This window comes from Danio rerio, chromosome 16 (assembly GCF_049306965.1).
Source record: "Danio rerio strain Tuebingen ecotype United States chromosome 16, GRCz12tu, whole genome shotgun sequence".
NCBI lineage: Eukaryota > Metazoa > Chordata > Actinopteri > Cypriniformes > Danionidae > Danio > Danio rerio.
Window position 1 is genome coordinate 46,771,918 of NC_133191.1, and position 13,751 is coordinate 46,785,668.

The 13,751-nt window shown below is 36.4% G+C and overlaps 1 protein-coding gene across 21 annotated transcripts in view; it reads right to left on the reverse strand.

The window, feature by feature from the left end:
* cspg5a (chondroitin sulfate proteoglycan 5a) overlaps positions 1–13,751 on the reverse strand; it is a 68,628-nt gene that overhangs the window by 23,586 nt on the left and 31,291 nt on the right. For all 21 annotated transcript variants that reach the window (XM_073926574.1, XM_005158280.5, XM_021466994.2 and 18 more), the window contains exon 3: positions 3,435–3,623. In XM_073926574.1, the coding sequence (XP_073782675.1) occupies positions 3,435–3,623 (189 nt within the window). The remainder of the gene's footprint in view (positions 1–3,434; positions 3,624–13,751) is intronic.

Here is a 13,751-nt window from a genome sequence, read left to right on the forward strand (position 1 = left end):
CAATTGTGAATATATATCTCTATATATCTACATATCAACACACACAATCGATTCATACTAACATGATTTTAAACATTTTACTTATGATATATTATAAACACAGACATTTCTAAATATGCATTTCAGTGTTTGTTTTCAATGACATTTTTGTTTAATTTGGATAAACAAATTTTTCCGCTGTGTTGAGTCTCCACATGATGTGACCTGACAGAGAACTTCCCCTTTTTGTTGTTGCTATAATAAATCCCATCTTCTCCTACACTACTTGGCGATTCGCTCTTGTTCAGCGCGGCGAGTGAATTGAAGCACATCTCCACACTGCTGCAGATGGAGAGGTGGGTGTATCTGATGTATTCACTGCCGCTATTCTAAACTCTCCTCATCACTGTTGTCTAAGGAGGAGCGTGTGTGTGTGAGTGCTGTTTAATAGTTGGCCGTAGTTTCCACCCCCAGGGTCTCACAGCTGTATGTAGGTCATCTGCTCCTCCACCCCCTTCGCTCTGCCCTACTTTCAGCTGGAGCTTCAGTGACGTCATGCAGTCTGTCAGCATTAACACACACACATCCACTCACTGCTTCACTCGCTCACTGCAGCTGCGCATTCCTGACACTAACACTTCTCTGTGTAATAAAATCACTGCAGATATTACAAAAGCATTTTCTGTTCTATTGTGTTGTTTCACTTAAGTAAACCCTTATTCTTTTAGAGTTTAAAGTTGCTTTGCTGTTTTTTGGTTAGGTTTATAGTCTCCCATAATGGCTGTATGTGTGTGTGTGTGAGTTCACTTATTTAAAATACAATAACAATCGTCAACACAGGCTCATTCTAAAAACGTATCTCTATAAACATTTCTGAAGAGCGCAAAATACGTCCCAGGAGGTACATTTTTTTGCAGTTTTTGTTTTCGGAAAACCCCCAAAGGCTGCTGTGTATGCTTTTTCAGATCTAAAATTTCTCTCGCAAGAGCATTCGCACCTGCTCTTCTTCGGTAAATCCACCAGAGGCCGCTGTTGACTGACTGACCAGTCGACGGACACACCATCCTCCACCCCTTAAACCAAACAAATAGTGTTTTCAAAAGCGCCGATTGACCCGCCCACCCACTTGTTATTTACTTGTTTATTTTATTTTTTGGCTTCTGTTTTTGTTTTACCCCCTTTTCTTAAACCAATCTTCGCCGGACTCGAACTCCGTTGTCGTGGTCAACTCCTCTCTGCATCTCAAGTCTGCTGACGTACATGGCGAGCTACTGGGCAAACTGGTAACAGTGGGAAAGCCGTCTGTATGGAGGTAAGTGCTCAGCTGGTAAGCGCAAAAAGGAAAGGTGTCATACCTCCCCATAGCGTTGGTTTTAAAGACGAAATGCAGCCATACGTACTTCTGGCTACATAATTCAGGATCTCCAGAAATGTATATAGGAGGACGTTTTCAAAATGAGTCTGTGTTGAAAATTGTAATAGTGTGTAATATTATTTTCATTCAAAATAACAGTTTTCTACTTTAATCTTTTAAAAATATTCTATATCTCTGTTGGCAAAGCTGATTCAGTAACTTTAAGTCACATTCACACGGAGCTTCAGCATCAACGCTTGACAGATGGCGTGTCTGAATGTGGGACTGACGTGACATCACCCATTAAAATTGAATGGGAAACGTTGAAGCTGATGCCACATGTAAATGGGCCATTAGAGTCACACGTTCCTTCAAAAATAAATTATTTAGTTTAATTTATTCTTCCTTAGTGACAAGGACACATTTTTTATTGTTATCGTTGTTGAAAATAATAAGTTGCTTTATTTTAATAAAATTATTTTTGTAAAAACTGTGATACAAACTACTAACACACTACTAAAAAAAGTTTGGAATCAGTACAATCAAAAAAGAAAATGAAACATTCATTCATTAAGTTTCCTTTGGCTTAGTCCCTTTTTCATCAAGGGGAGCCACAGCGGAATGAACCGGCAATTTATCCAGCATTTGTTTAACACCGCGGATGCCCTTGCAGCTGCAACCCAGTACTGGGAATCACCCATACACACTAGCACTCACACACTACAGATAATTTTGTTTGCCCATTTCACTCAAAGCGTATGTCTTTGGACTGTGGGGGAAATCTGAGCACCTAGAGGAAACCCAACATGGGGAGAACATGCAAACTCCACACAGAAATGCCAACTGGTCAAGTCGGGACTCGAACCAGCGACCTTGCTGTAAGGCGAAAGTGCTAATCACTGAGCCATAGTGTCACCCAAAAAATTAAGCAAATAAAGTAATATTAATACTCAGTAAAGACAAAATTAAAAGTGATAGTGAAGACATTCATCAAGAATTGTTAAAGAATTGTGAAGAAAATCTATCAGGGTTTCCACAAAGTATTAAAGAGCACAATTATATTACATAATAATACAGTAATAAGAAATATTTCTTTTGGAATGATTTATGAAGGATCATGTGACGCTGGAGACTGGAGTAATGATGCTTAAAATCCAGCTTTGCCACCACAGGAATAAATGACATCTTACTATATAGTGCTGTGCAAAAGTCTTAGGTCACTAGTATTTTCACCCAAAAAAAAGGTTTAAAGTCGGTTATTTCTATATTTTTCTGTAGCATGTCAGTTTGAAATATCAATTATTATTTCCAAGCATTATTTTTGTCATTCAGAGTGGATGATGATCAGATCCGATCTTGATCTCCACTGGCTTGTTTGGTTTGGGACTTGTGGAACTGCGCATCAATGGATTTGCTTTTCAGTCTTTGAACTTTCAGCAGTGAAAATTAAACCACACTGAAATTAATTAAACTGAATTTCAACTCTGAAAACTGGACTGACACACTTTCAATTTACTAGAACTTCTATGTTAAGCTGCTTTGACACGATCTACATTGTAAAAGCACTATCGAAATAAAGATAAATTGAATCTCTGTGTTCAGAACTGGCTGTTGTCAGATTCCTTGTGTAAACAATAATCTCACGGTATAATTACAATAGAAAAATATAGAAATAACCTACATTAAACCTTTTTTTTGGTAAAAAAAACTAGTAGCTTAAAACTTTTGCACAGTACTGTGTATTCAAACAGAAACGGTTATTAAACTGTAAAATTAATATGATGTTTTGCTCTAATTTTGATCACAAAAATGAAACCTCAGTAAACATAAGACTTCTATCAAAAACATTCTCTCAATTTTAAATGGTGGCATATGCTTGAGGGAGGTCACGAGAACGCTTTGCTTGTTATTTACATAACAAGACAAAAATCTGGCAATATCCACTCTGTGCAACTTATTTGTTCCCAATTCGGTCACAAAACATGAGGTTATAAGCCGTTTAATCCATAAACCCTTCTACTTTGCCCTACTCTCTCTAAAGACCACACCATATTTTCATGAATTTTGTTCTTATCCCCTTTACTGCAGGCCAGAGTCTCACCTGCGCTTGCGCAACTTGTTATTCTCGGTCTTGAGCACGTGAAGCTTCTTGGCGAAGCAAACGATGATCATGAAGAGCAGGAGCACCATGAGAGAGGACGCCCCGATGGCGATGACCATAACCTGGAACTCTGTGATGACCGACTCGCAGCGGGCACCCTTGTGCCACATGTAGTCCTGGATGTTGCACCTGCAAAACAAAAAGAGGGAAACATATAATAATAAGTTAGAGTCAAAATTATTCGCCCTGCTGTGATTTCTTTTTCCTTTATCAAATATTTCCCAACGATGTGTAACAGAGCAAGGAATTTTTTTACAGTATTTTCTAAAATATTTGTTTCTTTTAGAGAAAGTCTTATTTGTTATATTTCGGTCGTTGTTTTATTTTATTGTTTTATTTGATATATAAATATATAAATATATATATATATATATATATATATATATATATATATATAAATATATATATATATATATATATATATATATATATATATATATATATATATATAAATATATATATATAAATAAATATATATATATAAATATATATATATATATATATCTATATATATATATATATATATATATAAATATATATATATAAATAAATATATATATATAAATATATATATATATATATATATATATATATATATATATATATATATATATATATATATATATATATATATATATATATATATATATATATAAACCATTTTAAGGTCTTTATTATTATTCTTTTTTTTTTTTGATTGTCTACAGACCAAACCATTGTGAAAAAAAACTGATGGTGCTGAAAACAAAAATGTAAATATGCTTGAATAATAATATTAAATAAATAAGCCTGTCTGTTGTTTTTAAAATACTTCAGAGACAAAGCATTTGCAAATTCATCTGTCAACACTATTGCTAAGAATCCTCCCTAAAATCGCAACATGTCACAAAAGCCTACCATCTCACTGATCCTGTGACCAGTGGGGCTTTTCTTATCATTAGCACCCAAAAATGTGAACGCTTACAGCAAAATAGTGGTGCATTATTAAAATATTTCCCTTAGTCTAGATTTTATGATCTTAAACATGCTGCAATTTATAGTCCATAAAGATTTACCCCAAGTTATACACTTTGAACCTTGTATAACAAGTGATGAGTGTTGCCACAAAGCAAGCCGGCTTAGCACTAAAAAATACATGCAATTTGTGCATGTGTTTGAAAACGTAACATTCTATAGTGCGCTTAATTATTGTTTAAGGACATTCTGCATTTCGGGTAAAGTTGTGAAGATCATTCCACCAGCAAAGAACAATGAATCAAAGGTTCTGGAAAGTGATTTGGTGAGTACCATAAGGGGCAGATCACACCAAACGCGTTTTTAAGTTTCACAAAAGCAAAGAGCACCACACTGCCCTTTATGTTGACTGCACTGTGTGCTTTTTACGTCACTAGTCAACGACTGAATCAGCTGTGTTTTGTGCGAGAGTGTTGCTGTTGATATTGATATATTTGTAATATTTATTAATATTGTGATATTCAAAATTTGTAGTCATACAGCTCTGAATAACTTTCCTCCATCTTTAAAAGTCTCTTTAGTCATCTTGACAACACAAACACTGCTGTCGCCTCAACGGAAACCCTGCCTCTGCTTTCATTTGATTGGAGAATGACATAACTGACTGACATAACACACTTTTTTCGCTCAGAGTTGACTCTTTTCAAAGCAAGCACACAGCGCACAATGGCAAAAACACAGGGCTCATAAGCAGCATGCAAAACGCTTGTGGTCATTAGTAATCATTCAAAGTATCATTCAAAAAACGGCACCTCACAATGCAAAAAGCACATTCTGTGTTTTCAGCCCCTTAATAGTCATTTATCATACAACTGGTATATTATACTACAATGCACCATTGTTTAGTGTAGTAAAAATGTAAGTTTACAGAACTACACTATTTAATAGTTTGAGTTGTAAATACTATAATATAAAGTATAATACACTTTACTATAATGTGGTGCAAAAACATTATTTGCTAGTATTTGTTTTACACACTCACTTTAAGAAAACACACCCTATTAGGACACACAAGAGAGACACTATTTTAAAGCTCATTGGCTTCCCAAAAACGTGCCTTGATTCTCCACTCTGGTTGGTTTTGAATTATTCATGGGGGCTCAGAGCATCTTCTACACCTAGGGCAAGTTAAAATTCACCGCCTTCAGCATTTTTACCATTCATTTTTGCAGACACCTGGGTGGATGACAAGTTCACTGCCTTTGTCTTACCTTAAGTTTAATCCGCGCTGCATTAGACTGGATTTAACCAGTTTTGAAACTGTTCCAGGAGAAATCTTTACGAACCAAGTTTAAACACTATCTGAAAGTCATTTTAAAACTCAGCGATATTTCCATTGAAAATCTAAAAGGGCAATCCATTGTGTCACAATATTATGTTTGAGGATAAATGAAAATGTTGCTACCAAAAAGGTTTCATAATGCTGGGGTTTGCATTGGGGTTTTGTCAAGAATAAAAGCCCATAGGCATCTGCATCCGTCCAGTTCAAGGGAGCCACAGCTCTGAGCTTCTCTAAAATGATAGCTTTTTTTTCGTATGAAAGTGGTTTCTAAAGCATATAGTGAAACCTCTTCTCCACTGACATCTATTTATAAATAGCCTCTCCACAACTGCATTCCGTTATATTAGCTTTTTAGACATGACGCTTTTTTGGCTAAAGGTTGCAGGCTTTGATTTTCTGTCATGGAGCTCTGCTAATGACAGACAATCCAAATCAGGTGTGATAAATAAGACACTTGCGTTTATCCATGGTCACACTGCACTTTTTGCCCTATAGACCTCTATTCATACTCATGCGACATTAAGCTGCGTTTACATTGCACTTTTTACTCCATAGACTTCCATTCATACGCATGCGAATGCATCAGACCGGAGACGCAAGTTTGTGCGACAAGTTCCGCAGTTCGCTGCGTTGCAAAGTTCAAGCTTGGTGAACTCTGACCTGCTAAATCGCATCACTTGAATGCGTGAGACCAATGGAAGATCAAAACATGACTTCTCTGGATAGAAATCAAAACTATAGACGAATCGTTTACTTTTTTAAATGTCTAATTATCTTGTTTAATCCCGCCCCTTTTCACAGAGCTGCACTACAGAATTGTGCAAGCTCAAACCGACCGCAGCTTTACTCACTCCACTAATATAGTCCACCTGAAGAAGAGAATAAAAATGAGTGAGTTAATTCAAGCACTGGATTGGATGTTATTTTGTTTGAGCTTTGATGGTGGATAAATCCCTCAGAAAGATTAGATTTTTAACTTCCTGGTCAGAACCAGTTATTATTTTAAACACTTTGCGAGCTGTTTGTTAGTAACAGTGTTGGGTAAGTCACTTTAAAAATTAATAGATTACAAATTACTGAATACTACTGGAAACTTGTAATCTGATTACATTACTAATTGCTTAATGTAAAAAGTAATCAGATTACTAATGACTTTACTTTAAATTTACTTTTAAAACGTAAAATACAAATAAAAATACAAAATAAACTGCAGCTCTTTCGGTGATTTAATATTTACTTAAAAAAACATGACAATGGGTTGAACGCAGCAGCTTGACAGAAGACGTAAAGAGTTCGCCCAAACTTTAAAGTCTCTCATCATTCAATTGTTCCAAACCAGTTTTTTTTTTGTTTTGTTTTTTAACACAAAAGAAGGAAACTGGACACTTGCAACCATTGACATCTATAGTATAAGCAGCCATGCTTCTCTTCACAATCCTTAACTTTCTGCACTGATCCTGCAGAAAACAATTCAGTTTAAGGCACCGGTGTCCTCCTTGGAGATGAGTTTTGTCATAGAATGCTTTCTATTTAAGTACTTGAACAAGTTGCTGGTCGAGCTAAAAGCAGTCGAAAGAGACATTTCACAGCAATATTATTGTTTTTACTCTCAAAGAAATCAAAGTAATGTCTGTATTTCCCCTTGAAGAAGCAACCTCTCTTGACAGCAGCCATTTCAGCTGGTGTTTAAAATAAAAAAAGTTTAAAAGCAATTTAAAAAGCACATGCGTATTATGAAGTTGCAGCAGAAAATGTAATTTAAAAGAAGCTTTTTTTTCTTGTAAAAACTACATTTGTAACACACACAAGTAATGCAGTTACATTGATTTTAGTAACTGTAATCAAATACACAAATTTAAAATGTAGTTTATTATATTACTGTTTTCCCCAAAAATGTAATCCACATAGGATAGGATCTGATAGGATTTGGTTGTGGATGCCACCTTGTGATCAGATGCAGAAATTTATTTGGCTTGGAAAATAGGTATGGGGCGGTATAAGATTCTGACGGTATGATAACCTTGGATAAAATATCACGGTTTCACAATATCACGGTATTGTGATTACTACTATAAAATATATTTTTGTCTGCATAAAAAAAATAAACCTTTTCCCCCTTTGAAAACAAAATATAAATTTTTTTTTTTAAAGATTTATGATATTTTGGAGCAGTAAACATGTCGGGCTATATAATTCAAGTGAACCACTGAATTCTTCATTTTTCAAAAACACAGATTTCTTTACAAATTAAAATGGCATCTTTGTTTTTTTTTCCTGCTGGAGATACTTTTGTCCACAAAAACAAACAAAAAATGTAAAAAAAAAAATATTAATCATACACATACCTTAGGAACGGTATTAAAGAAAATGTTGGCAGTTTTAAAACCTTGACTTTTCCAAACCGTCATATACCTTGAAAACAGTTATCGTCTTATCCCTACACATGGACACATCTTATCGGATTGATTCATGCCATTGTTGATGCTCCAGAAACATGTCCTACTTGCAAATCACATTAACCGTGAAATGCACCTTGTGTTTAGTGGTAAAAAACTTCAGCGTGAGCCCATCATGCACGTAATCATTGGAACAAGAGTTGCAAATATCTGGAGAAGGAGAAGAGGTTAATTGAAGAAAAACAGCTGCATTAAAAAAAGTGATGATAACTGAGACATTTGGAAGCAATCAAACACAACTTAAAGACTGCAGGCCTGGGCTACTCTCTATCTCTCTCTCTCTCTCTCTCTCTCCCGCACGCTCTCTCTCTCTCTCTCTCTCTCTCTGTCAACAAGAGCTGCACAGTTCTGGAGAAACTGAGAATCAAGATTGTTTTGTTTAAAATAGACATCACATTTCTTCCACAAGCCTAACAATAGAACTTTATATAATTTACTAAAGGTTGACTAAATTTCACTTGCTGCAATCTATTGTATTTGTTTATAATGTGTATTAATAATAAAATATCACACAATTTTATTATTTTTTTAGATCTCATTTTAATTTAATGATGCACAATGTCTGCTAATTAAAAAAAAATCTCTACTAAATGAAGCCACTCAAGTCAAAGCCACTTTTTATCATCAAACATTTGATAAACACATACAATTGGCATCATTTTTAATTAACATCATGGGGGCATTTAAATCAAGATTGCAACTTTCAAAGTTCCACTAAAGTGCCTTAAAATGTGCGGCTTCGTTTGATGTGTGACGTAATTTAAACTAAATATTACGACTGGGCGGGGCATACTGAGTAGCTCCTCCTCTTTTATTAAATAGCCAGTAGGTTTCTATTTATAGTGCAGCTCTATGGAATCAGATTAGTCTCAAAAGAAATTCACGCAAAAGACACGATGTACACATACGTAGCCAAATTCACGTGCATAAAATCAAATTTATGTGCGTAAAATATTTATTTATATTCACAAAAAATTTTCACGTGCACAAAATAAAAATACATTTTCATAAAATACGTTTCACAAATGCAAAACACGATTTGCAAATTTATAAGAGTGTACAAAAAGTTTTAAATGTTTAAAACTTGCGAGTTGTGCTTTAGTAATATAATATGTAGAATATACCCTATCATTCCGTAATAATTATATAAATAATCAGTTTAAATTTTTTGTGAATATAAATAAATATTTTACGCACGTGAATTTGATTTCATGCATAATTTGGCTACGCATGTGTACATCGTGTCTTTTGCGTGAATTATTATTGAGTCTAATCTGTCTCCATACAGCTCTGCCATTGAGAGCTGTAAAACTAAAGCTTATCTAACTCATGACAGCCAACACACTGTTCACTTTAAACACAGCATTCAGCGTAATTCATGTGGTTCTATAAGTTTTATGATCTGCACATATGATCCGCTCTGTGCTGTCTACAGAATCTGTACACAGAATAGATGGTGTGTTTCCCACTGTGGCAGTTTGTGTGAAAATAGATTTCATTCATCCCAATATAAAGCATATTTACACTGTCTGAATCATTTATCCCCTATAGAGTACATCCACCATATAGTGAACTGTAACTGTGAGTAACAGACTTATTTTTGAATGCCCTAGTTGCCTGTATGCTGATTTACGTGTGTGTGCGTGTAATGCATTTTCCACCTCCGAGCGTGCTGTAAAAAAGTAAATGTACATGGCCACAACATATTTCAGCATTAGGGCTTGAAGGCAGTGATGTGCTTCACATACTAGAGAGCATTTGATTGGTCAGATAATCTCATGAGATGCTGAAGTATGAAGTGTTGTTTAAAAATATTGCTGATCCATCTGTGGAAGTGGAAGCGAAAAACTGCATGTTTTTAATACTTATATCTTCTGAATGCAAATTTTGCTACTGTTCAGAATTATAAGCCGCATTTAAACTGTGGGGCCAGTGTGAGCCAGGGCTTCCATAGGGCAGGGCCGGGACAATAGCCCAGGAGCTTGAGAAATGAGGCTAAAATCATGTCACATTTACACTGTCAAGCCAATAGCTTGTAGCGCAGCACCCAAACCCCACCTCCAAAATGCTCCCCAAATCAAACATCACACAACCTGACTAGTTCAGTGGTAATAAGAAAGTCAAATCAGAATCAGGCAGATAAAGCAAACAGTTGTGTCATCATGAAACAATTAAAATTGAGACAACTGAAGCAAACAAATCACGTTACTGTACAGGATTAAATGATATGACTATACGCATAGGCCAATGCATTTTCATTTTTTATAATCGTTTACTTGCAGCCGACTGCTGGCATCGTGCATCAAGTGGTCTCGCCACTAACGGAGGGATGACCCAGCACACTATGCATAATATAAAACCACGGAATTTCTCCGGGATTAACTTAGTATAAAACATATAACATCCTTGTTTCAGTAAACGACGTCAAACATTCAGCAAAATGCTCCGGAGGAACCTAAAAAGCCCATCTTTGGCTCCGGAAGTGACTGTGGAATTGTTACTATAGACTACCACAACATTTTAATAGTGAACCCAAAACTATTTAGATATAAGGAAATAATTATTCACCCTCATGACCTGTTTTTAGGACACAAGATATTTTAGATGACATCCGAGTGCTCTCTTTGAACAGTTAAACACTTATCTGATCCACAAAAGGACATAAAAATATTGTCAAAACATTTTATATGACTTCAGTTGTTCAACTGTAATCATATGAAGCTCCAAGAACACTTTTGTGCACCAAAAAATGTTTCAAGAGTTCACACTTAGCTCATGATTTATACATAGCTTGTTTGGCATGCTGTCCCGGGAGAGAGCCCTGAGCTCAAGGGATCCTCGAGCCCAGGGCTCCCCCCCTTTTGCAGGGCGAATGGAGATTGAGCTCAGGTCTATCTCAAACTCCCCAGCATGCCGAGGCCAAGGCGAACTTCCTGAGAGTAAGACATTATAAAAAAGGTTTAGGCTTGTTTTATCTATAATATAGAGCACATTTGGATGGTGGGAGGAAACCGGGGAACCCGGGGGAAACCCACGCGGACACGGGGAGAACATGCAAACTCCACACAGAAATACCAGATGGCTCAGCGAGGACCCAACACCATTGGTATTCTTGCTGTGAGGCAACAGTGCTAGTCACTGGGCCACCGTGCCGCCCATTCTGGATAAAGGAGGAAGAAGGGGAGGAGGGGGGTTTCTTCCAGGCGAAGATAGTTGTAGAAAGGAAATGAGGATATATATAGTGATTTGGGATCCTTTGATTGGAGGATCATAATTAGCTAATGTGGACCAGCTGGGTCAATCATGAGCACATGCTCCTCCCGAAATTAGTTTAAAATTAAACTTCACTAAAATGACTTTGTTAATCTTTCTGCAATTAGAAAAACAACATGCAAGCATCATATTCCATGTAATAAAATGTTTACCCTGACCTGATGTGGAATACAGAGTCAAATAAAGCAGTTTTTTGACACACAAAATGTTTTTTTGTATGATTACAGTTGAAGCATTGAAGCGGCAAGAAATGTTCTGATAATATTCTTGGCTACTCTTCTGGACTTCCAATGTCTCAAGGTCATTGCTGCCTATGAAGGATGAGAGAGCTCTCAGACTTCATCCAAAATTTCTAAAGTTGTATTCCAAGAGGGTTTGGCACAACAGAATTGTCATTTTTGGGTGAACTAACCCTTTAACGATTAATCATGCAGCTCTACTCTCAGCCACATCCACATATGCACACACTCAGATGGAAAAAGTCTCTTAATGAAAGGAAGTCGTCTTCATTCACAGGAGGGGCTCTGAGGTTTCACTCCTTTTCACGACAGCATCCTGTATGCGCCTTTGTGCCTGCGCCAACCCACAGCGAGACCAAGGAGAACAGAATTGGCACTGCGCCGCCGAGGGCATTCAGTCGCAGGAGGCAGAGGTGATGGCCGTGCTGATGTGAGCGTGCATTTAAATGATCTTTACAGTGGTCTGTCTATTCAGCCCTGCTGTTTCTCATCCGCACTCGCCTAATTCTGTTTGTTATTTCGGCAGAAGTTTGTATGCTGTCTGAATCACACTCTACACCCATTCTCTTTCTTCCAACCCAACCCTCTTTCCAGGGCTTTCAGTCGAGATCTTTCTCTTTTGCATTCTTCTGTTCCACTTGTGTTTATAGCTGCAGAACCCTCTCATGGCATCACTAGTCAAAACTGTAATGCAATCAGCTATATTCATGCTTAAAGAAAAGATGTTTTGAACAAAGCCTACAGAATTGAATGTGTTTACTAAATATAAATTTTATTACGTGAAATGAAAGTAGAAAGTAGATACATTCTAGGACAAAAAACAACTGCATCTGACAGACTCGGCAAGTGTGTGTGTTTAAACTCCGAAACAGACTAATCCAAGAGTGTATTGAAAACCAGGAAAATAGGGATTAAATGCATAAATACATATTGGGCTCTATTTTGACCATCCATGCGCAAAGTGCAAAGCGCAGGGCGCAAACGCATTCAGGGCGTGTCAGAATCCACTTTTGCTAACATAAGGACGGAAAAATCGGCTTTGCGCCGTTATAGGTGTGTTTTGAGAATAAACCATTCAGAGTCTCATCTCCCTTTCCCTTTAAGAGTCAGTTGTGTCGCGTCATAGCGCATTTGCTATTTACATGACAATTTTGTGAGTGGAAAAACTGAACGCTTCACTAGCAAGAAAACAGTTACACAGAGCATCTGCAGCGCGAGAATCAGAGATATCTCATTATCTACTTTCACTTTGGCTCTTGTGGATAGGGAAACCTTGTATGCACAGACATCAATTAGCCTATAAATAATTCATTTAGTTTTATTAAGCGTAAATATTTGTTTCAAAACTATTTCTAAATTCAGTTGTTATTTCCAGGAAATGAATAAATGAACAATAATAACGAAGTGTGGTTAAAAAACTGAGGTATATCCAAATACACATGCTGTGCCCCATATGGTCTTAAACCTGACAGGTGGGCAAATCTAAGCTTGTTTTTAGTAAAACAAATATAAATATGGATATAATAAATAATACAGCTAATGGTGATAACATTATACAAAAGCAAATTGTCACGAATAAACTGAAAAAGCCTCCCGAGATGAAGAAGGCATGAAAGAAAGAAAAAAGTTAAACATGCTAGACTTTCTGCAATGGTGTCGTGAGCCGTCGCAGACATAGTATCGGTTGTCGTGAACTATGACACATTACACAAGAAGAAACAATTGAATCTTGTGCCACGACGCCTATTTGTTGTCTACAAACCCCTACGACACCCTACGTCAAGGATATCGAGCCAAAATCATGTGATCTGACTAGGGCCTAAGAAACAGCCAGTTAGCTTTTTTATTATAGTGTTAACACGCATGACAATTTTGAATTATATTCATATATATATATTTCTTCTTTTTTCTTAAATAACTACAATATCTTATGATTCATCCATACACTTACAGTCATATCCATGCTGTTTGTAGAGCGATAAAGACTGAATTT